Source organism: Amia ocellicauda, chromosome 20 (genome assembly GCF_036373705.1).
Source record: "Amia ocellicauda isolate fAmiCal2 chromosome 20, fAmiCal2.hap1, whole genome shotgun sequence".
Taxonomy (NCBI): domain Eukaryota; kingdom Metazoa; phylum Chordata; class Actinopteri; order Amiiformes; family Amiidae; genus Amia; species Amia ocellicauda.
In genome coordinates this window covers 20,427,674-20,453,431 of record NC_089869.1, presented here as the reverse complement: position 1 = coordinate 20,453,431, position 25,758 = coordinate 20,427,674, and the positions used below count along the sequence as shown (strand labels likewise).

General features: G+C 41.7%; 1 protein-coding gene across 2 annotated transcripts in view; it reads left to right on the top strand.

Moving 5' to 3' along the window:
• Window positions 1-6,716: 6,716 nt before the first annotated feature.
• The window catches only part of kndc1 (kinase non-catalytic C-lobe domain containing 1), a 30,128-nt gene continuing 11,086 nt past the window's right edge, over window positions 6,717-25,758 (top strand). For both annotated transcript variants that reach the window (XM_066693312.1, XM_066693311.1), the window contains exons 1-12: window positions 6,717-7,143; window positions 10,261-10,459; window positions 17,192-17,250; window positions 21,322-21,468; window positions 21,818-21,935; window positions 22,343-23,154; window positions 23,491-23,605; window positions 23,776-23,847; window positions 24,066-24,127; window positions 24,244-24,402; window positions 24,979-25,056; window positions 25,453-25,540. In XM_066693312.1, the coding sequence (XP_066549409.1) occupies window positions 7,042-7,143; window positions 10,261-10,459; window positions 17,192-17,250; window positions 21,322-21,468; window positions 21,818-21,935; window positions 22,343-23,154; window positions 23,491-23,605; window positions 23,776-23,847; window positions 24,066-24,127; window positions 24,244-24,402; window positions 24,979-25,056; window positions 25,453-25,540 (2,011 nt within the window). In that variant the 5' untranslated portion in view covers window positions 6,717-7,041. The remainder of the gene's footprint in view (window positions 7,144-10,260; window positions 10,460-17,191; window positions 17,251-21,321; window positions 21,469-21,817; window positions 21,936-22,342; window positions 23,155-23,490; window positions 23,606-23,775; window positions 23,848-24,065; window positions 24,128-24,243; window positions 24,403-24,978; window positions 25,057-25,452; window positions 25,541-25,758) is intronic.

Below are 25,758 nucleotides of genomic sequence, written 5' to 3'. Positions count from 1 at the left end.
ACCAGAGAAATAAAACAAAGATAGAAAAAAACCACCTAATGGCATTGAGATCAACACATGCAATATTCATGCAGGATGTCCATGTGTGGAGAGATGTCTCTCACAGCCGCAGAGCATCCTAAAAAAGGCCAGCTTCCCACACGGCCAGTCTTAATTTCCGGGAGAATTGCACATAATGCTGAGTTTAAGGAATCACGTTTTTGTGGGTGTCTCTGTATTTCCATCCATTTTTTAAAGCAAAGAAAACATGACGCTAATGCATATTGCCGTGTCATCACATTTCCCGAAAATGTATCTCTTGAATGCATTCGTTTGAAAGGAAATTGTGTGTTTCCACTGAACTTTAACTGACAGCCTGCGGGGGATTGTGAAGCACACAACGCTGAAGCCATAAAAGCACATGTATGATTTACTTATTTATATAAGGACTCATTTATTTTTACACTTTTTGTTCTTTTATTTATTCTGTGGGAGAGTCATAAAGGTTGAACTGCATTGTCTGCTTTAGATTTCTATCCTATGGCTACCTTTGGGAGAACTGTCCTGTGATCTGTTACTAGCTGACAATAAAGACATGTGCACAAAACAAATGGCAAATCCACAATGAAATGTTTGTCTAATTCAGAGTCCAAAGTCATTTGAAAGGGGTTTGCCTTCCACAGTGAAGTAGATGTCTAAATGTTGAATGATTTGATCGTGCTGACCTGTCATCAGATGCCCCTCTCTCCTTACCGTCAAATCTCGAATTACAGTTTTGTGAAATACTAACATAATTGCTTTAGCATTGTATAGTTCTGTTGCTTTCATCTCAGGTCACTTTATTTCATTCTTCTTTTCATTGCAAAGCCTCTAATTGGCAAAATATTTATTTTCACCGGATTAGTCCTTGAAGGTTATTCGGTTTTCATTTCCCCCCATTTATTTGTGTTATGTTAATACAGTGAGACTGGAAAAGAGCAAAGATCATGTATTTATATAAATATACAATATATTACTGGATTTATTCTGTTTAACTGTGAAGAAGTCCGCCAAAATGATTGCGACAGCTGTGCTTCTTAACCGTTCGACAGTAGATTAGATTACATTTTTTTGTCTTCCTCATGTTGTAAACTACATTAATGCGATGGACAGGTTTAACTCCCAGAAGGTCACCTCTGACATAAGAGAGGAAAGACTCTCAGAAATGCATTAACCAACAAAGAGGATATCAATACATGTACGCAAAACCGTTAAAATGTAAGATCTGTAACATGTCCTTGCTGCTGAAAATGCGTGTGCATTCAAACTGAGATTCGGGGAATCTGAAAATATGTTATTGCTGTTCTGCAAGATACGGCAAGGAAATCTGTCAAGTGAAGGCATGTAGAACGCCGCAAGATGATCCGTCATTTATTCAAATTAAGTCAGGAGCAGCAGAGCAGAGAGAGGTGAACACCAGACTGGGTTGCTTAGTCTTCGCTGAGGCCATGAATAGAAACGCTCTATAGATGCAGATTCAAGTATACACACCCGAGTCCCACCTCCATGTCTTTGAGGGCTGATGGTAGTGGATTAAGGTCCAACACAATCCCAGAGATGCTCGTTGGGACAGATGTGGTGACTGGACAGACTTTGAGAGATGCTGAAGTTCTGGGCCATGTTCATCACGTGGTCTTCACTTTGTCATCCTGGCAGCAGCCATTGTTGTTGGGGTGCACTTGGTCCCACGTGAAGCTCAGGTGTCCCAGAGATGCTTCTTATCCCTGCAGAAGAGCTGGCTGACAAAATTCCCAACGATGGCCTGAGTAACACGTGACACATTAAGAGCCCATGCACTTGTGATTCACTGGACTCTCTGGATCACTTAGGCTTTTTCCACAGCAGGCCCTTTCTGTTCTTGGCAAAGGAAAGGGTTTTCTCAGGATTGGGCCATAACTGACGACAACGATCCGTGTGCACGCTCCTGAAATGCCTTCCTCCCATTCTTGGCGGGTCGATCGGCTGTCGGTTGACACTGCCTCTGTCTCGCTCCTGCAGATGTGACACAGTTCCTCCGGCTGGCGGCGTTTTGGCGATCCCCCCCCCCCCCCGTGTGAGGCGGTTGTCTTGGGAAGTCATGTGAAAAGCCCTTTCTGCAGTGTGGCCACTCCTGTCGGGAATATTTAACCCTTTCTGAGTAACATAGGATCATGTTGAGCAGCTGTTTTACTTATACAGGCACATTTCAAGACAACATTTCATGTGACAACAAGTGTGTTTGCATGTTTGTGTGTCTATTCTGTGTATCTGTCATCAAAAGGAACCATAAATCAAAGTCTAACCATTTAAGTAGGTCATACAATGTAATGGACTATTAGAAAGCAAGTGCACACAATTTTACGTGGACTAACTTAATCTGTGAGCAATACTGTAGGGCAGTGCCATCTAGTGTCCGGAGGTGAATAAGACAATATGTCAAGGTGAAAATGGTCGAGCAACCTGAACAAATTGTACATTAACTGTATCTGACTCCCCACGTTACATCCGCCCTTGTCTACCGTATACCCCAGCCCCTCACCACGACCTACAGAAGGCGTTTTAAGTGAATGCAAACGCTTCAGTTTTTTAAAATAAATAATACATGCAGTGCACCTGATTGCCTGCACACGGTGAACTCGATGATGTCATTTTGTGCTCTGAACAGTGCTGCTGCTTTTGTTCTACTTATCTTTACACAACACATGTGCTTTATTGCGTATTGCCTACTTTTAATTTCTCCACGCTGTACGGAATTGTTTTGACTCAAAGTGCTCTGGAAGGTTCAATTAATATTTAGGTTTGTTCACTGGGCTTTATGCCTGCGTCCCTGATTTGAATTCTCCTCTGACATGAAAGATGAAAAAGCCCTCTGCAGAACAAGCACATGCATCTCTGTGTGGCTGCTGATTAGCATTCAAACATTTTTTATTTAGCATTCCTAAATAAGTGACTGCCATAATTTGACATGATCCGGCACACACGTTACATATTAAACACAATGCTCTTCTCGGGGTTTGTGTCATGTGCTCTAGATCTATATAATGACTGCTTGTCTTGGTGTACAATATTGATTAAATGATGGGACTACAGGAATCATGCCTGAATGACACGTTCCTGTTGTCCTACATCGAGAATTTCCCCGTGCCTTGGACAATATTCACAACGCGACCCCTGCAAATGCCAAGTCTGACAAACTGCACATTGCATGAGTCTGTGTGAGGCATGAATGAGCAGGGAAGTGTCCTTTAAGACATCGCTCTTCCCTGTTAGACATGGTCCACTGTGTCCCACTTCAACAAATGCTCTGTAATTATTTCACTGTGTGAGTATGGTCAATTCCAGTCACTTCATTAAAACAACAACACAACAATGTTCTTGATTAAACTGACTGTGCTTGCTGGAGACAATAATGCTGAAACTGTTTGTTTTATATAAGCCAATAGTTGAGCTAGATCATATATCCCAGTGCACAATATATAAACTCTTTACTGATTGTAAAACAGGTACTTTTAATTCATTCTTTCCCTCGACACTTAAAACAACAACAACACATATTCAATCACACACAGGTTCACAAGAAGCCAACACCCCCTCCCATCCAGCTGTTTAAGGATTCCTAGAGGGAAGCATTCAACAGTGTGTCGAAGTGTTTACGCCTGTAAGCTATATGTGAAATATGAAAAAGGATTGTTACAATATGTGAACGGTTTCTAATATGTCTGTCTGGGAAGAAAATATTGTTATTATGCAAATCGATGTAAATCAAGTTGGGCATTATGTTAATCCGCTAGATCAGCTGATCTACTGCAACTGCTCCATTTGATAGCAAGCCAACTAATTAAAGGAGAATAGGCCAAACTGAGTCTTAAACCTGCTCAATTCACAAACTGCTCGGAAAGGTTTAACCTCTTTCAGTCACCCTACCAACGATGGTGACCACAACCTCTTCAAGGCAACATTAGTCATCTCCCAAGTTGATATGTGTGTTAGATGTTTATAGGGAACTGTAACAGAGGGGAGAGCAAAGAGAGCAGAAACACTTGTCATATATTCTTCCTCAGCGGGTGTTGTCAAGGCACAAAAAAGGGCAGGGCTGGCTGGTGTAAGACCCTTTAAGAACATAAGAAAGTGTCCAATCGAGAGGAGCCCATTTGCCCCATCGTGCTCGTTTGGTGTCCATTAATATCAAAGTGATCAAGGATCCTATCCAGTCTGTTTTTGAATGTTCCCAAATTGTCTCTTCAGCCACATCGCTGGGGAGTTTGTTCAGATTGTGACGCCTCTCTGTGTGAAGAAGTGTCTCCTGTTTTCTGTCTTGAATGCCTTGAAGCCCAATTTCCATTTGTGTCCCGGGTGCGTGTGTCCCTGCTGATCTGGAAAAGCTCCTCTGGTTTGATGTGGTCGATGCCTTTCATGATTTTGAAGACTTGGATCAAGTCCCCACGTAGTCTCCTCTGTTCCAGGGTGAAAAGGTTCAGTTCCTCAGTCTCTCAGTAGGACTTTCCCTTCAGACCTGGAATAAGTCTGGTTGCTCTCCTCTGAACTGCCTCTAGAGCAGCGATATCTTTCTTGAAGTGTGGAGCCCAGAACTGTCCACAGTATCCAGATGAGCTCTAACTAGTGCATTGCACAGTCTGAACATCACTGCCCTTGTTCTCAATTCTACACTTTTGACAATATACCCTAGCATTGTGTTTGCCTTTTTTATTGCTTCCCCACATTCCCCACTTCCCCACGTCCTTAACTCAGAGATTCCAATGTAAGATACCCAAGACTGAGCAGATACACTTTCTGTGCCCTCCAGCAGCGGCAATGCTGTAAAAAAAAATATATATTGTTACTTGGGCGACACTATTCCAACACACTTGATACAGTTGGTTTCTTGCATCTGTCTGAAGTAATTTATTTGTTTATTTATAGTCCACTATGCATTTGGTCTACTCAGCGAGATTCCTTCCTATTCCGCCATCTTTTACAGCACTGTAAATTACAGTCAGTCCGTCCCAGCGAAGTCTCTAGTGAGCCGTTTTCACTTCACAAAGCTGGCATGCAATTAATATTAAATTAGCCACTCTCTTCAGGCTTTTACGGCCATGGTTGTGTGGTCTTTACACATCACAGCCCGATAATCAGCGCTAACCTAGTGGAATAAAAAGCTGTTTCTAATCCCAGTGAGGGAAATATATGTATTACAGTTGCTAATTGTGATCAATGTATTTATTTTCAGATTAGAAGGGCGCAATGTAATCATTTTCTTGTTTATAGTGCATGTGTGTGTGTGTTTACCAGACAGGAACATTTTAACCAAATCTCCAAAACCAACCCTGACTAACCAGGCTCAGAGGTAAGTTAAAAAATGAAACAACCCACACATAGGGTGCCAAGCTTTTCTCTCGGCAAGGTGAAAGAATGGCATTATTAACAGGAAAACAAAGTCAAAAAGATCCATTCAGAGAGATGACGGGACTGGTCTGCACCAACATGAATAGGCCCGGTCTGACAGACCCGACGTCTTTGGATACTGGTGGGAGACATGATGGATTACAGCCCCGCCGGACCTGGCAGTAATCCCACACAGATTCATTTTTGCTGAGGGCGAATCGTGGGCCTCATACTGTCACTTGTATTGTCATCTACCGAGCACAGAGATGGCAACAGACAATCTGCAAACAACTCTTTCCATCTCCAGCGAGCCAGTGAAGGGACGGTTCTTCCTAAAACAGTCAAGTGATGCCCATTGGTTTTTGAACTGCCTTTTTATCCCCCTACCTCTTGTTTCTGCCACATAGGACACCTCTTTTCATCCCCTACAACATTTTATACCCCCTTTTTAATTCACTGTGACAATTCTGCCACCTATATTATTATTATTATTATTATTATTATTATTATTATTATTATTATTATTATTATTTCTTGGCAGATGCACTTATCCAGGGCGACTTACAACATAAGTGCAAACAAAGTGCATAGATCTGTGATCCTGAAATGGCACTTTCTGTCCCGTACCACAAGTTGTCTGGCATTTGCTAATTGGGCTCACATTTGCATATTAAAGGTGTGTTATGAGGCGAAAATTGCTTAATTAGGCTTGGGGGCTATATTTCCACTTTAGGATCAGTTGAGCCATAGAAGGAATACTCTGTATCAGTGTGATTTTGTAGTAACGCTGTGTTATATAATAGGGTGGCATGCAGTATTCTTTAGTAGTGCAGTGTTGTAGGCTATAGTGTAACATACATGTTTGAATACGTCAGTTCTACTGTGACATGCCACTCCTAATCTAGATGACACGACACATGCTAAAACTATATAAACGATCACTGATATCAACCTGCATATCACCACGCAAAACGTGACAAGAATCTTCAGAACATTCCAATTCCAGCTCGCATAATTCTAGAGCGCACTAGTGTGACGCACTCCTGGTCCAGCAGCCGGCGCTGTGTCCGTCCACCCACCCCTCTCTCCGCGGCGCAGTGCCCGTCTGTCGTGCCACACTGCAGTCCCCTCCGGGTCGCTCGACACGCCCAGAGGTGGCACCGGAGGAGTCGGCGCGTCTCAACGTGGATCCGTGGCGCGATCACTACCAGCAGGAGAATAGAGAGAGGGGGACACACGCTAAGGGGGCCGTGAATGCGGACGGGATTGCGGGGCTGTGCGGGACGTGGGGGGGTGAGGGGGGGGCAGACCGCAGCGCGAGCGGGGCGGGGCGGCGCGGCCGTGGTTGCCATGGCAGCGGGTAGTTAGCAAACTCCCGAGCCGGAAAGAGCCGAGCACACTTCGGCACCCCAGTCGGGATAATTATTATTAGGATCCGTATCAACTGGAGTTGTGGCTGCCGGTGGGGGGGGGAGACGGAGGAGAAGGCGCTGAGATCCGGTGCTGCAGCGGGGCGCCCCGGGGTGCGTGGGATCTGCGGCGGGTCGCTAGGACGGGACAGGGAAGGGCTGGGAGAAACTGCGCAGACTGAGACACTGCGGTATGGCAGGGCCGGGGGGGCAGGCTCCTTGCACTTAAAAGACAGGCTTGCGATTCAGTGCCATGGGGACTTTTGAGACGGCCGTGGCTGTGTATTATGAGGAGGAGGAGGAGGAAGAGGAGTACTATGACTTTGAGCCTCTGCCCACGCTGTTGGAGGATGAGGTGAGACCCTGAACTCATTGAAGCCAGACCCGGTCCTGGACTCCACTGGGCTTTTTAATTTAATTTTTTTGCAGTGGCGTTGCAACTAAGATGGACCCTGACAGGGAGTTAATTGATTGCATGATTGGAGGAGGGTGTGTGTGTGTGTGTGTGTGTGTGTGTGTGTGTGTGTGTGTGTGTGTGTGTGTGTGTGTGTGTGTGGTTTTGCAGGTTCATTTCATGCCACGTCAGATTGTGTTATTTAGCAGCCCACCTACGTTGCTGCAGCAAAACACTGGAAACTCATGCATTGCAACAGACTCCTATCAGGAACTTGGGCTGGTGTGTTGGCTGGAGATTTCCTCTGTCAGGCTGTGCATTTGTGTAAGTGAAGACAGGACACTGCTGCCTAATTGCAGAATGAACGTTGGAGTTGGTTGGCAATGTTGATTGTGATGAAGGAAGACATTTTCTTGTTTTTTTTTTTGTTGGGCTTGTCACTAACAAGAATGAGATGATTTCTGATGGCCCAAGGCAGGGATGTGTCTTCTATATTTGTATGCTGACCACAGTGAAATATGCTAGGCTGTGAGTTTCTTAGCCTCTGTAATGACTGTACCTGTCGGGGAATATCCAATGAGACAGTAATGGTTTGACAGTCTATTAAGGTTTAAATTAGTGTTTAAATCCTTCAGTCACAGAGGCCCTTGTCAGTGTGCTTAAGTATAGTGATAGAAGTTTCTTGCAAGTAGTTCCCTCGTCATACTTTATATGTAAGTGCTGTACTGATCAAAGAGGATTGATGTTGGTTTGATGGTGGAACATGGACATTCATTTGATGTCCCTGGAAGATTAGAGGATATATTTCAATCTACACGCAGATGATAAATGGATAAGAAAGTGTCTGACCATCAGAGGTGAAAGTCTAAGAGGCTGTTGTCTGTAAATTGCCTTGCCTTTGTAGAAACTGTAGATGGATGAATGTGATTTATGCTGTCGCTGTTGAGTGTTTGAAAGCTAGAGGGAAGCACAGCAATATCAGTTCTAATGAGATGCAGATTAATTAACATATTTCCCTCTAAAATAACACTTTTACACAGCGCACACTGAGTATGATGGCTACATCTTTTTAAAATATTTTTCTCAGGAATGTATCTTAAAACAATGGTTGCAATACCAGCCTAAAGCCCTTAATGAGTAGCTAACTGAGTCCATGAGACACAACACTACATAACAAACACTAAATAACACATTTGAAAAACAATTTAAGATTAATTGCAAGCCACAGAACTTTCACAAGACCAATGTCAATTCTGTGTCTTGTGCAAAAACAGTTTCTTCCAGGAACAAAACAGATTCTCATTTATACTTTGTCTTCATTTTTGCAAAGATAGTCTCATTGTTCTGGATAAATGACGGCAAACATCACACAACGTCACCCTTTCTGTACCGCTCGGTTGTAAGAAGCACATAGATTAATTAGAGCCCACCCTCCACAATGAATGGATAACTTATGTAGGCTAGCAGTTCTTGCACAGGCAGAGACTTATTCTCTCTTTCATCGCATTCTCTGGAGAATGTCATTCTATTTCTGGATCCTTGCAGCTGCAACAAACCCCAGTTTTCAGTCCCAGAGTTTTGCATCATCTAAAGAAGGGAATAAGTCACACCAGTGTTCTTCTCTGCATTGTTGGACTTGTTTTTTGCAGTTTTGCACATAGTGATCATTTCATAAACTCAGGCCCATAGACAGGAAATGACAAAGTATTGGCAACACAGGCCAGCGTGCCAATCAGCTCTTGGGCATTCAACAGTGGCAGTCTGTTTTCTCCATAGATATTATTTATTCACACATAAATAAAGATGTTACATGTGAGGCACAGGAAACATTTGCTAGCTGTGCAGAGTCATCTTGTTCGAAGTTTTTATCCGAATCAACGGTTTCTGAGGGTAAAATGAATGTTTTTCTGAGTTTAAGAGAACTCCGAATTATATTCTGTAATCATATAACAGAATTTTGGAATGGGACCACGATGTCACGTTTAGTCCACAGTATTGTGGTTTTGTTGTGTTTGAAGCACTATCAACACTGACACCCACATGTTAGATGTATTCTTTCGCAGTCTGAAATGTATACTGGTAAATTATAAATCATAATTCAAAACAATACTTCTCAATCTATAATATGAAATAAAGGGGACACATTTTATATATATCTTTAATATGAAGGACTTCAGGACAATTAAAACACAGAAATTAACATTAAAAACTGAAAGTTCATTCACAACAATTTCAGCATTTCACAGAAACGTGTTGTGATGTCTTCATGATTACATATAATTAACCAGTTCAGGGTAGCTATTGCAGGTAAGCGCAAGGACTTTGTGAAAACTTTCTGTTTTTGTTTTGCTCTTTTCTTGGTGCTGAAAAGCCTGTAAAATTGGATGTTGGCAGATGTGCCGAATTCAGAGCCGCCTCTGCAGCCTGCTTGTGCACAAAGGAGTAAGAGCAGTATTGTCCTCGCCAGCATTCATTGTGGCCACAATCAAGAGGCTTAGTAATACTTTGGAATAAAGAAATGGTGTGGAAAATATTCCAAAGCATTACGTAGGACGGATGTGTCATTTTCTGGACTTTATAATGTGTTTGCGTGCCAAGAGATATGCATGGGAGGAATTCACTGTAAAATAAAAACAAGCTTCTCCAGAACACATCCCAGAAATAAAAAACAAAAAGAATGATGAAATATTTTCTAGTGCAAATGCTTTACTTAATACGAAAGAAGAAAAATTACAAAATGAGCTACTTAAGTACAGAGTTTTGGGGAAGTTTTTCCAATAACTCAATTTACAGTTTAAAAAGAGGTTTGCCAGTAAGTTTAGGCATAATTGGGTACTATACAATATTAAAGCAAACATTTAAATTAGTTTTATTTGCCTATATCATCCACAGAATGCCATGAATGTATTCTGCAGCTCTCAAAATATAAATGTATGTCTGAATGTATGTATTTATTTGGTAGTGTAGCATATTATCGAATACCAGTTGAGCTGACGTGACGTGGAAGCCCGCCGAGGCCTAATCAGCTCTAGATTCTGGGTGAGATGCAGGATAACGTCTGAATGTTTCTGCTGGCAGGAAAACGTGTCCCTCGCGGATATCCTGTCACTGCGGGACAACTGTCTGGCGGAGCAGGAGATCTGGGCCGTGTGCCTGGAGTGCGCCCTGTCCCTGAAGTGTGTGGCCCACTCTGCCCTCTTCCACACGCTGTGCATCACCCCCGACACGCTGGCCTTCAACGCACATGGCAACGTGTGCTTCATGGAACAGCTGAGCGGTGGGTCAAAAGTTTTTTTTTTTTTACTTTTGGATATTGTTATGTTAAAAAAAACCTGGTTTTAACTTATCTCTATATGGTAGCAGAAGGAAAAAGATCTGATTTATTACACTTTTTGAGATCTCTTCATGATTCTTTCTGTTCGGCTTCTCGGCCTCCATCACAGAGCATCGAAACACGTCTGCCATCACTAGGATTGTGACACTCGGAAATGTGAGAGGGTAAATCTCAGAGCTTTTTGTTGTTGTACGACATTTGGTAAAGTTTTGAAGGTTTCCTTCTCAGCACTGAGTTTACTTAATTACTTACCACGAAGAGAGGCAATTTCAAGACTGCGAACTAAATGCTTTTGGAAAGAACAATGTGTTTTGTGTAGAGTCCTTGCCTGCACTAGAAGTCACTCATACTCTTTATCCTGGTAGACTTTTAGGTGTTCTAATTCTAGAACATGTTATGCATTTTTAACACCTCTAATTTAAATGTTATTAATAATCCCACTTTGCAGATTGATGTATAAACTGCCATATACAGTGAGGGAAAAAAGTATTTGTTCGTTTGCCCACTGACAAAGAAATGATCAGTCTATCATTTTAATGGTAGGTGTATTTTAGCAGTGAGAGACAGAATAACAACAAAAAAATCCAGAAAAATGCATTTCAAAAAAGTTATAAATTGATTTGCATGTTAATGAGAGAAATAAGTATTTGATCCCCTATCAATCGGCAAGATTTCTGGCTCCCAGGTGTCTTTTATACAGGTAACGAGCTGAGATTAGGAGCACTCTCTTAAAGGGAGTGCTCCTAATCTCAGCTCGTTACCTGTATAAAAGACACCTGTCCACAGAAGCAATCAGTCAATCACATTCCAAACTCTCCACCATGGCCAAGACCAAAGAGCTGTCCAAGGATGTCAGGGACAAGATTGTAGACCTACACAAGGCTGGAATGGGCTACAGGACCATAGCCAAGCAGCTTGGTGAGAAGGTGACAACAGTTGGTGCGATTATTCGCAAATGGAAGAAACACAAAATAACTGTCAGTCTCCCTCGGTCTGGGGCTCCATGCAAGATCTCACCTCGTGGAGTTTCAATGATCATGAGAACGGTGAGGAATCAGCCCAGAACTACACGGGAGGATCTTGTTAATGATCTCAAGGCAGCTGGGACCATAGTCACCAAGAAAACAATTGGTAACACACTATGCCGTGAAGGACTGAAATCCTGCAGTGCCCGCAAGGTCCCCCTGTTTAAGAAAGCACATGTACAGGCCCGTCTGAAGTTGCCAATGAACATCTGAATGATTCAGAGGAGAACTGGGTGAAAGTATTGTGGTCAGATGAGACCAAAATCGAGCTCTTTGGCATCAACTCAACTCGCCGTGTTTGGAGGAGGAGGAATGACCCCAAGAACACCATCCCCACCGTCCAACATGGAGGTGGAAACATTATGCTTTGGGGGTGTTTTTCTGCTAAGGGGACAGGACAACTGCACTGCATCAAAGGGACGATGGACAGGGCCATGTACCATCAAATCTTGGGTGAGAACCTCCTTCCCTCAGCCAGGGCATTGAAAATGGGTCGTGGATGGGTATTCCAGCATGACAATGACCCAAAACACACAGCCAAGGCAACAAAGGAGTGGCTCAAGAAGAAGCACATTAAGGTCCTGGAGTGGCCTAGCCAGTCTCCAGACCTTAATCCCATAGAAAATCTGTGGAGGGAGCTGAAGGTTCGAGTTGCCAAACGTCAGCCTCGAAACCTTAATGACTTGGAGAGGATCTGCAAAGAGGAGTGGGACAAAATCCCTCCTGAGATGTGTGCAAACCTGGTGGCCAACTACAAGAAACGTCTGACCTCTGTGATTGCCAACAAGGGTTTTGCCACCAAGTACTAAGTCGAAGGGGTCAAAAACTTATTTCCCTCATTAACATGCAAATCAATGTATAACTTTTTTGAAATGCGTTTTTCTGGATGTTTTTGTTGTTATTCTGTCTCTCACTGTTAAAATACACCTACCATTAAAATTATAGACTGATCATTTCTTTGTCAGTGTGCAAACGTACAAAATCAGCAGGGGATCAAATACTTTTTTCCCCTCACTGTACCTTCATTATTATCCTATCCAGTCAGTGAAAATTAATCATGGTCTTAACAGAGAGGTGATGGTGCCTTTAATACAGCAATTTAGTTTGAATGTAAGCTTTTTCTGTTTATATTTTTGGTTTGTTTAATTAAATTCTAGAAGTATTCTCCATGATCAAAGTATTATATTAGAATGGAAAGCTTGGACTTGCTCTGGCTTTATTTTTTGAAAGCTTGTGTGACTTAATTAATAATCAAGTCCTCTAGCCATTCTGGATTTAATTGATCATGGTTGCTATCTTAATTATTGTGATTCAAGAGTGCTGATGAAGCCTACAGGACAATATGTTTGTTCCAGTCACTAATGGCCGCCATATGTTTTTGAATTTATTACATCCATATTCTTTGAAAAATTGTCCTTAATTGAATATGCAAATTGATTTGTCTTCACACCGTATTAGATTAAACTATATGTTTTCTTGATTTCAATTATTTCTAAGCACAGGGTCTCATGCATTATTAGATAGGTGTTGGAGTACCCCCTGCCCTGCTGGTTTTTGTTCCAACCTAGGTCTTAATTAATTAATTGAATGGTATATTGCTTTGTTAGGTCAATTAAGGATTCAATTAAGCAATTAATGGAACAAATGGATGGAACAAAAAACAGCAGGGCAGGAGGTCCTCCAGGACTGGTTTGATAGGCGTGTATGTTGTAAAAAGTACAACATTTCAGATTAAGTTTGGGTCCCCAGGTTATTCCTTAGATATGTGTCATTTTGTTTGGATATTCTTGAGTCTTATGCAGCTCTCGCCTTTGTAATCAGTAGAAAAATAAATCCCTCTTTGCAATTGCGTTTTATCTCCAGTGGTTTTTGTTAACTCTTTTGTTTCTACCTTCCAGTAAAATAAACTAACATGCGTAATTCAAATGGAGACCCTTCTTTAATTGAACACTGTATATCGCAGTGATAATGTCCGATTGCCTTTATCTTCCTTCTCCCTTGTTCTTCTCTCTTATCGCACACATACGCCTTTGTGCCTCGGACGGTTAATGCTTCATTTCTTCTTGGTTGTAATAACCTTCGGGAGTTTTACAGGCCTGCACCATTTTTAAGACAAGACATAATAAATCCTGCAGAGACGGGGCTGATCGAGGCTTGACCTATTTTCCAAAATTTTCTTTGTTATTATGGCTGTAAAACTGTGTTTCCTGTGTTTTACCCTGTGGATGCAATGCCCTAGTTTATAGCAGCAGTGTACCATTAAGTTATGCAGTAAAATGTCATCTTACAACCATTTTTTATTTACTTTAAAGAAGTTATTCTAAGTACATTTTTTGATATTTTTAACAGGGTTATTTTCCAGTTTACTGAATTTGTTATTCTGTGTGTGTCAGTTTATTTTAATGTAGCAGAATCAAGGCATAATGTTGTATTTATGACAGGGATATGTATTTATTGGGTGACATTAAAGGAAAACCCAACATGCAGTGTCTCAGTAAGGTGTTGGGCACTACAAGCCCCAGAACAGCTTCAATGCTCTTGGCACAGATTGTACGAGTCTCTGGACTCTACTGGAGGGATGGACACCATTCTTCCAAAAGATATTCCCTCATTTGGGGTTTTGATGATGGTGGTGGAGAGCGCTGTCTAACACGTCGGTCCAGAATCTCCCATAGGTGTTCAACTGGGTTGAGATCTGGTGACTGTGAAGGCCAGAGCATGTGATTCACATAATTTTCATACTCATCACACCATTCAGTGCCCCTCGTGCCCTGTGGATGGGGCATTGTCATCCTGGAAGAGACCACTCCCATCAGGATAGAAATGTGTCACCATAGGATAAAGGTGATCACTCAGAGTAACTGTGTCATGATTTGCAGGGACCCTTCCCTCTAAGGGGACAAGTGGACCCAAACCATGCCAGGAAAATGCCCCCCACAGCATAACGGAGCATCCGGACCCCCTCACTGTAGGGGTCCAGCAGTCAGGCCTGTCCCGTTCTCGTGTCCCACACATGCACTCGCCCACTTGTCCAGAACACGAGCCAGTTGAGCGTCTTTGTGACTGAAGTTCCTGCCATTCGAGCCCCAATAATGACCCCTCTTTCACAGTCACTTAGATCCTTTCCTCTCACCATCTTGATCCAAAATCGAGGTCAACTGAGCCTGCTCAGTATTTGTATAGATGCCACAGAGCATGATAGCATGTTCATTGCTTAATTGAATCATGCAGTAAACCTCTTGGGAGGCATCTGCATTCGTTATGTTCCTCCACTCATTTATTCAGGTTTTTCCTTTAATTTGTCACACGTCTGTATCTATCGATCTATAGGTCTATATACACTCACTTAAAGGATTATTAGGAACACCTGTTCAATTTCTCATGAATGCAATTATCTAACCAACCAATCACATGGCAGTTGCTTCAATGCATTTAGGGGTGTGGTCCTGGTCAAGACAATCTCCTGAACTCCAAACTGAATGTCTGAATGGGAAAGAAAGGTGATTTAAGCAATTTTGAGCGTGGCATGGTTGTTGGTGCCAGACGGGCCGGTCTGAGTATTTCACAATCTGCTCAATTACTGGGATTTTCACGCACAACCATTTCTAGGGTTTACAAAGAATGGTGTGAAAAGGGAAAAACATCCAGTATGCGGCAGTCCTGTGGGCGAAAATGCCTTGTTGATGCTAGAGGTCAGAGGAGAATGGGCCGACTGATTCAAGCTGATAGAAGAGCAACTTTGAGTGAAATAACCACTCGTTACAACCGAGGTATGCAGCAAAGCATTTGTGAAGCCACAACACGTACAACCTTGAGGCGGATGGGCTACAACAGCAGAAGGACCCCACCTGTTGACTCGATTTCTGTTGACACATTCAGATGGTAGAGTCAGAATTTGGCGTAAACAGAATGAGAACATGGATCCATCATGCCTTGTTACCACTGTGCAGGCTGGTGGTGGTGGTGTAATGGTGTGGGGGATGTTTTCTTGGCACACTTTAGGCCCCTTAGTGCCAATTGGGCATCGTTTAAATGCCACGGCCTACCTGAGCATTGTTTCTGACCATGTCCATCCTTTTATGACCACCATGTACCCATCCTCTGATGGCTACTTCCAGCAGGATAATGCACCATGTCACAAAGGTCGAATCATTTCAAATTGGTTTCTTGAACATGACAATGAGTTCACTGTACTAAACTGGCCCCCACAGTCACCAGATCTCAACCCAATAGAGCATCTTTGGGATGTGGTGGAACGGGAGCTTCGTGCCCTGGATGTGCATCCCACAAATCTCCATCAAGTACAAGATGCTATCCTATCAATATGGGCCAACATTTCTAAAGAATGCTTTCAGCACCTTGTTGAATCAATGCCACGTAGAATTAAGGCAGTTCTGAAGGCGAAAGGGGGTCAAACACAGTATTAGTATGGTGTTCCTAATAATCCTTTAGGTGAGTGTATAGTGAGGTGCATAAATACAAAATGACACCTTGTTTCTGCTTAGTAAATTATAATATATATATTTAATATACACAATTCTATAGAATGGAACCATTACATAAGTCTGGGAATGTCTATGTGTGTTTATGTATATCTATAATATTTATACACACGCCACCTTTTGTTAGTTTTGCAGTGGATATGTCCAAAACACTTCCCTGCTGTTCTTCAATTTACTCCTGAGATCCTGCCTGAGAAAACCTTGCAAAAGCCGGTGCCACAGCCTTAAATCCACCTCGAGTTAATGCACGTAAATGAACTCTGCTTACATCTATTATTTAAGGTTTAAGTACAGCTATTACCTGAATTTACATGTGAGAGGATTCTCATACGGCGCAAAACTGTGCCATTTATAACAGCCCCTCATTCTGTGCAGTCTTGTGAGATGCAGAGCTTCAACTTGCAATCTCGCTTTCTCAATCAGAAATTAATGCAGCAGAATTAATCCTGCAGATTTTGGATTGGAGGGGGTACTGATCTTCCCTGCATTAAATCAGTGCTTACATTAAATTAATGACATGTAAATAATGGGGCTAATAAGAGAATGATAAGATGGGATTTGCTTATAGAGGTCTTAACCGTGCTTAGTGACTCTGCACATTCTGTTTTTATTTCCTGTTTAAAAGCTTGTATATCTGAGTGAAACACTGTTGTTTTCTTTACTGACCCGCAGTGACTCCTGCTTTATGGGAACACTTTTCCGTGCGCCATGAAGCAGCACTAGACTAATTATGTCTCGCAGTGATATCTCGAGGTCTTGTGAAGTGTCTGCTCTCGTACGCAGACCTAGGTAATCATCCGAGCTGTGAGCCGATGCCACGGCGGTGCGGCTGAGCTGTCGTTTGCTTTTGGTTTTTGACGGAGCTGCTCCCACGCTGGTTCGTTGTTCAGGATTTAAGTGTCCTGAGTTTTTTTCCCAGTGACGTAAGATTTTAAAACGTCTGAGTGAAGGGGTTAGTCTATATCTAGCTGTGCCTAAACAGATAAACATATGTAAACCCAGGCCTAGATACACTGGTTCAGCCTATGAAGCCAAACTCCACCCATTGGCAGGTTCTCTTTTACTGTCACTAAACCACACTTGTATCAGATTGCACTAAACCAACACATCCACTGACTGTCAATGAGAATTGTTTTTTATTTCCTCAGATGACCCAGAGGGTTCCTTTGTTCCTCCTGAGTTTGACAGAACAGGGAACACGTTTGAAGTAAGTATGCATCTGATAATTATAAAATAGTCTGATTCAGAGGCCACACTGCACCTGTTCGGCTTTCTGTCTCAGAGGTCAGCCTGTAAAGCCGTAAAAAGTGAAGCTTGTATTAGATACTGTGTGTTACTCTCTGTATAAACATGTCGTAACTCATAACCTGTCCAATTTTGCTCACTGTGCCGACGGTGTGTGACAAACAGTCTTATCTGATTTGGTTCACTGCTGCCCCAGTTTTAAATATGGAATTGGTTTTCTTGGATACAGGAGTAAACAAATATATATATAACATAAAAGATACATTTTATACAGCTACATTTTCCATGGAGGAATTATACTTTTTTGGGATGTTATTGGGGGCCGAACAAGGAAAGGAAATAGTTTTTAAATCTGACGTGTGTGTGTCCCCTGTGAAATCTCTCCACCGCAATTTCTTATCATAATGTTCTAGTTTGAGGGGTTTTCATCAATAGGGAAAGTACAAAAACTGTCCTGTGACAGCTGTGCACCGACGCATAACTAAACCCTGCTTCTCTGTACATCTGTATGCTCTGAACCCAAACAGGTGCTCGTGCTGACCACACTTGCCCCTAGTTTGTTTCCACACGGCTTACATGAACGGTTTCTGAGTATTTCCTCAAGCCCAAACAGAAAGCGCAAGAGCCGATGTACTTTCGATGATGTTAATTGAGATCTGTATAACAGCGTAGTGACCTAATTAAACTGAACACTTGAGGAGGGCCCTCAGCGGGGATGTCAGGATCATATTAGAGAGTCTCTCACAACCCATTCTGCACGTTCAATTGTAATTATTCCCATTGCCTCGTCGTTTCTCTTATTATGAAGCTGTAGAAAATGTCTGAAATTGCTCGAGGTTGTCATGAGCGCTCGGGTTCAATAGGTTGCAACGAGACATGACAGACTTGTGAGATTTTATGAATGAATGAATGAATGAATTCATCTCTCTCAAGTTCATGGGCCTGAGGCGTTTCTGTGGCTGTGAAGGGATGGGAACCATGTAAATACAGTTTACTTTTATCATGATGTTGGAGCAGTCCATTTGGAAAAATCTATATTTAGTGCTGTGTTGCTCTGCTCATCCTGTCTGAAATGGAAATATAGGCCAGTGTGATGATTTTCAGTTTTAGTTCTACATTTACTTCATCTTTAAATAATTAAATCTAGTAAAAAGCCACACTTTTCAATGTCCACGTCACACTCGCTTTGATCCGTAGGGGTCTGGATTGTGTTATCAGATTGAGTTGAGGATTTCTTATTACATCCACTAAACTAAAACAATTTGCTTTGCCACTAGCTGCTCTCATAACCTTCAGACAGGACCTAAAGACAGCATTTGCAGCAGAGCCTTATGGGTAAACGATACCTAACTTCTCAGTGATTTGGTTAATATCTTCAGCAATTAGCATTGTTGACTTCTGTCAACCCGCTACTAGTAATGATCCCTTGCTTCCTTCAAGCGGCTGACGAAAGCATCTGTAATTTAGGCCGAGTTCACACAGAATAAGGCAGCCACGGGGCGACTGAGCGTTTTGCACTGAGTCTCGCTGCGGATTCAGTCAGTGGGGTTTTTAGCAAGCTGTTAGCTTTCATAGCACCCTTCAGGGCAGAGGGAGATAAACACCTGAGCTCTGGCTGCACTTAAAATGGTTCATCCTTGAATGCTTGTTATGTGCAGTCATTCGCTTAAACGAGACAAATAAAGCGCAGTTAAATGCAGAGGAATATATTAAAGACAAACCCAGTCTGTCTGTGATATGTTTTTGAACATAAGTAAAACTTGACATCCCTGAGGTCTTGGTTTTCGGGGTGGAATAATTTGTTTGGTGTGTTTTGTATCTTTTCATTTTATTTTTTTTATAATGTGACCATGTCAGATTTAAAACACCACCTGGATTGTCGGAAGAAATGTGACTTGGCATATATATGTGGTTTTGTTGCATTCTTTGTGTGCTTTTGATTGTTAGACTGGGATTGCATTTTTCATGTAAACGCATGCTATTAAACCCTGCCTAATAGCTTTAGGAGCACAACTGCCCTGATATGAATGCAACAAATCTACCAAACGCATACATACATACATCTAAATTATATTATATTGGTAACTATATATTCTCAAACACTCTATATGTGCCTTTAACAGTCAAAAATGCATAAACAATTACATTTCTGTTGTGCCTTCACTGAGAATGAAGTTTGACACCAAAGTCCAAAACAATTAATCTCTGATGGAGTTTGTATTTGATTTGTGCCAGTTATAAATATCGAATACTTTCCCTGTTTTTGTGGGTCTGTATTCTTCAGACTTCTGTTTCCGGCAGTGTTGCACGGATGATTTCAAATTCTTGCCAGCGTGTGAAGTTGATCTTCAGATTTCTGTTCCTGCCGTGATCCGTGTTCAGAACTAGTTTTATCGGTGTTGCTTTCTTTGTATTACTGTATATCCAGTAAAAAAATAAATGACACGTAAGAAAAATAATTATACATTTGTCAAATTAAGCTTGAAATAGGTAACCTGTCAGACAAGATAAATGTGAGGTCCAGTAGTTTGCAGGGATTATTGTTACTGCAGGGGCTTGGCCTGATATTGCTTTATTGACTGCTTAATGGGTTGATAAATGGGTTTTATAAAAAGGCATTGCGATGCAGCCTTTGTGCTACAAGAGTTCAGTTAACCCTACATGGCTTTTTGGTTGTTATTATAATACAATTAAAAATAACATTTTAATTGTATTTAATAGTTTGTTTTTCTTTATCAGGAATCTGAAATCATCATCCTTAGGCAGTAATCAAGAATACACAATCTCTTTATATACATTCTGATGCTGGTTAACCTTGTGGTGACTATTTGACAAAACTAGTGAGTCGTACATTGTTTATTTAAAGTGAAATTATTCCTTGATGTTTAGTTATAATTTCGCGTCATAGAGACCCATTTCTTTTATAAGTATTGTATCAGATCCAATGACTGATTGTCACATCTTATTTTAAATTTGTAAAACTGGAAATATTAGGTACATTACTGTTTGGTGATCTAATAAACTCTTGTCATAAGAGGCCTACGTCTATGAATGTAGCAATAAGGTTGACTCACTACATTTGTCACTGTTTGGGATTGAAGCACGGTTTAGTATTGAGGTGTTTGTTGCTTCTGTGTGCCCCTGGGTGAAGCTCATTAAAGCTGAGGGACACAGCCGTTAATCCACACCGCAACTCCGTGCCGGTCTCGGTTCAATTCTATTGACAAGGTCGAGGCAACCACGGCACAGAGGGACAAAGGTGGATACTCCCCCCTTAAATAACACTCCCAGTTGGGGAGTAAAGGGCACTCGCATTGAGTCTACCACTACAGTCTATCCTTGCAGGTCCTTCACCGCGCTCCAAGCCTACTTATGTAACCCCACACAGACTACTGACTCTCTTGATCACTTGAATGGATCCAACTCACCCCATTCAGCATCCTGCCTTTTGATCCCAGCATTTGTCCTGGTTGACACTCTCCCAAAACCCATCTGGTAAAGTATAATAAATAACAGGGTCTTGAATTGGCAGCTAAACCCCGCCCACCGTTGTTCTCGGATGTTGAAGCATCTAAGTCATGTGATGCGTAGGTCTGGGCAGTGCAGTTGCCCCAGAAGCAGTCTATACTCCATTCTGCCTTTAAATACCATCAGATATGGGATATAAACAATCACTAAAGGATAGTAAACAAAGCTGTACAAAACAAAACCGATGCCTTTTTATTTATGCATTTATGTAATTTGAAGAGAACCTTGCGTACACGCGTGTAATTTGAAGGGAACTTTGCGTACGTGCACGTAATTTGAAGGGAACTTTGCGTACGCGCACGTAATTTTGGAAGATCTTACGTATACCCTGATATAATTTACTGTAACTAATGATGTTGTTCGTTTCCCATTCCCGATCGACAAATCTCCATCATCCCCTGCCCCTCAAGTTTTTCCCCCATTATAGCTGAAGTTAGTATGTTTATATATATCAGTAACCCTGTTGACAATCTGGCAAATCTGACAAACTGTTTGTCTGGTATAGGCACACGTGTATTCCCTGGGTTCGACCCTGACAGCTGCAGTGGAGTTTGTGATCGAGCCCGAGCTGGAGACGCAGCTCAGCCAAGATCTGAAGGTGCTTTTGCATCAGATGCAACAAGAGAATCCAGAAGATAGACCAAATATTGAGGTAAAGAGTTCTTTCACCATTTCATTGGTTAGATGCAAAACTGTCTATAGAACCAGCTTTGTTTTTATATGATAAGAACATGATAAGAAGTGTAATGCAGTTTTAATGTAATGCTACTTTTTCTACTTTCGTAGCATTTAAAATAAACCAAAATAAATTGTCTATGCATAATACTCATGGAATGATTTATTGCTATTGCAACTTAATAAGTTTAAGTAATCAACCAGGAAGTAAACATGACAACTTGTGACAGAAATTGCATAAATCTGGTACAGACATATTTTGTTTTTCCTCATATCGATGCCCTTTTTCCTACTAAACAAGGTATTTGTTTGACTTTCTTCTGCAGGATATTATTGCACTTGGGGAATTAAAGCTAAACCATTTGTCATCTGCCAGTATTTGTCGCAAACTTTCTGCCATAGGAAGAAGAGTGTTATCAATTGAATCAGTGGGAACATTTCAAGGTAATGAACTAACTAGCTACTATTGCACACAATGCTTATATGAATCACTCACCAGTTACCACTTCTGCACAGATAGGTCTGCTATCTCCCAGCAGAGCATCATTGAGACCCTGTTATAAATCTGTTTTGTGTTTTTCCTTTCAAAATGTGATATTTTCCTGTGATTTCGACTGTTGACAAATTTGAAAAAGTAACTTCTTGCATTGCAAATCTTGTGTAGCACTGTGGTTTATGAAAGTGAAGGTTAACATATTTAAAAGTTTGATAATGCCTTGTACACTATTTGAAAGAATGAAACTTCTTTACACCACTTTACAAGTGCTCATAGTAACATTAAATGTAATAGAGATCTTAAAATATCCGTGTGCACCTTCTCAAACAATACATTTTGTATGTTGTTCACACAGATGGGTGTGATAATTCGTGGAAAGTTATAGAGTCAAAGGCCGTGTTTGGACTCAAGCGGCAGGTTTTTGAACACAATCCAGCCGATGGATCCTCAAGCGACGAAGACCTGACTGCTGATCTGAATGTGTTAAACAATTGCATTGCAGGCACGACTGAAGGAAGTATGGCAACGCAAGATGCAGAAGAAGAGGAAGCTTTACTTCGAGATGAACTGACGGTGAATCATCTGGCTCAGAGGAATGGAGCTGAATGTACTTTTGAGCTGCGGTCCAAAAATGCGTCGACAAGAGTAGTACTGGCTGCACAAAAAACATCTCCAGTCAAGGAACCACGAGCAGAGCAACACCTAAGGACATTGTCCAGCCTGAATCGTCGCAGTCCCGTCTCCAACACCGGCGCTCTTCCGATTCTCCCATTCCACGTCCACAGAACTGTGTCCGTCACCGATCTCTCTGAAATAGCACCGGAGGAGAAAACGGTTACAGCGGCCGGTTCGTTTGAAAGTAACAATTGCAAACCGTCGTCTCAGTGTTCAAATATTCCCGAGCTCTTCTATTCCAACGATGACATGCATGTGGGTACTGTGGAGTCCCTGGAGTGTTCCCCGCTGCGGAACGGGAACAGTAACTCCTCGGCGAGACGCGGTGTCCCGAGCCTGATGGAGCTCAACACGAACACGGCCTCCACCCTGAAAACGGAGACGGCTGCTCTCAGGTCTTTCAGCGAAAGCTTGGTGAATAACAATATATACAGCTCTGACAACCACCGGACGAAAAGCATGCTCTGTCTTAACGAAGAATCTCAGGATGAAGTAAGTACGTTCAAAACCAAAATCAATAGTTTAGAGGCCCATGAAAATTGGCCTCTTGATTACTTTGATTTATAGTGCCCTATATGTCTCTGTATATGTTGTGCCACCAAAAAAAAGTTATTGACTATCTAGTGTCTGTTTATTACCTTTAACATAAGCGGTATTTCCTCTTCAAGCTGTGCCATAATTCATTTAATGAGGATAGTGGTCAGTGTTGTCATCTTTGTCTGTCAGGCAGTCATTGTATTAACCAAAAACTTGTTGTACTGGCAAAGGACCCAAGTGTCCGGCGATTTAAAACGAACACTGTAACACGTGAACTTGTCCTGTTGTCAGTGGATCTCCCTGAAAGAGCTGCTGTCTCGCTGCGGCCGGCCGTTATCGGTTAACGAGCTGTGGGCTCTGTGTCACGCCTGCCTCTCCACGTTGCAGACCTACATCGATTACCCAGGTAGGGGCGCCCATCCAGAGCCGCGGCGCTCATCTCCTCTCCGCGGTCAGACGCTGTGCTCTCCTGCTTGTGTATTTTGTTTATTAAGCAGGATACCTTTACAACAAATGTGTTAAAAGGTGACATATTTCCATATTAGGATTCTGATATTTTGTCTTGTGTTTAAACAGCTGTCTTATGCTTGGACTCGGTGTATATTGGCTGTGAAGGGGAATTGCTGTTCTTGAACCCCAAAAACACAGGTATGGTATAACTGTCTAGTGGGGGTATATAGTGTGTAGATCTGTACACAATCAGTACTGTGTGTAACTGTTCATATATGAAAACTCACAGTATTTTACATATTATTGTAATCGTGTTATATTGTGTGAAACCTAATTATCCTAATCTGTATAGGGTTACCTTTAAACGGTACAGCAGCCACATAGTGACCTGACGAAGTTTAAATCTTTACCCACAGGCTCCTGCGATGCGTTTTATTTGGCGCCAGAATTCCAGGAGCACGGAATTGTCACAGAAAAGGTTTGTTGGATTTGTTTGTGTGTTTAGTGAGTTACTTATTAGTTTCATTCAGTTAAAGTATTTATACACAACCACATGTGCATTTTGATCCACTCAATATTGTCTGCTTATTGAAGGTGTGTGTTTACGGAGTGGCGGCTATACTCTGGGCTGCGGCGAAGTTTAACTCCTCGCCAAGCCGGAAGTTGGCTTTGCCGAGAAAGTTGAAAAGACTTCTTCTGGAAATGGCCAAAAGGACCCCAATAGAGAGACCCTCCATTGCTTCGGCACAAAAGGTAGGTTGTTTTATTGTTCATAAAAAGTTTAGTAAAGTGAAGAATCTTGTTACCATTTCAGAAATTTCAGTCATAATATACTAGTCACTGGTCAGAGGATGGTTTACATCCACTTCAAATTGAATATATCTGATGCATTGTGCTTTATTATTTTTTCTTTTTCTTTCTTTCTAACCTACATCTGAAAACCTTGATCCTGGAAATAAAACGCTCTTCGTGTTAAATGTGGCAGGGTCTTTTGTTACATTCATAAATAATGCTGTTTATGTATTCAAGGAGAGAGGTTTGCTGCATATGTAGGCGTGCTGTATATGTGTTCAATGTTAATTATGCTTTAATCCTCGGAGTGCCTTTTGTCTTCCCCATGTGCCGTGAATTGCACTGTTATCCTAAGTACCCTGGGAGGACAAGAGTGGTTGGATTTAAATTTGCATTCTTAAGGAGCAGATTCATTGATGTTCAGACCACTCAAATACACGGCAGAGTGTGAACTTCGATCAACATACGGCATGTTCAGTGTGTTTGAAGAAGGCAATCTGAGCGATGCTCCACAATGTGCTTTTTCTCATATTACAGACCTGCCGTGATTACTTGTTTCAGCAAGGGACTGATCCTGAAACGGTTTGGGCAGAACTGATCGGTCTTGTACATCAGGTCCGGTATTTTGCTCCTTGTTAGCAACACACACACATTGTGTATTTAACCTCTTTATTGGTGTTTTTAAACATATTTGCGAAAGCAGTGTAAGTCCTTATCTGATTTCAAATAAACCGCTTCTGACCGTTAGTACACGGTCTAAACACAAACAATACAATCGTATTTGCTTCAGTTGCATTATGTAATTTAACTGCCTTGCAGCCAGGTACACTATAGATTTACATCACTGAAGATGAATGTCCAATTGTAATGTTATGCTGCCACCTCAAGTAAGATCGGGAAAGTACAGGGCAGGATTTTCTCCTTGATCTAAAGCTCTGCTCACAGTCCTGTTTATTTAATACCAATATATGGGATGTAAATAAATTAAAAGGTATTTTGTTCTCATCTTAGCCACGCAGAGAAGATGTGGCCGAACCCCAGAGTGTGCTGGATAATGAGACGACATCTAATCAACAAGATTCTTCAAGTTTTAAAACTGGTAAATATGCGTTTATTAGTCATTGACCATAATGCCGTGTATATCAGAAGTATATTAATAAAAATGTCACCTGGTGTATGCTGGCTTTTTGGCCAGGGCTCACTTTGTAAAAGAGATGTCAATCTCAACGTGACTTCTCTGGCTAAATGAAGGACCAATAAAATAAACATGTAACAGACATGGCAAGAAACATCTGTTTAAAGTATTTTATTATGAAT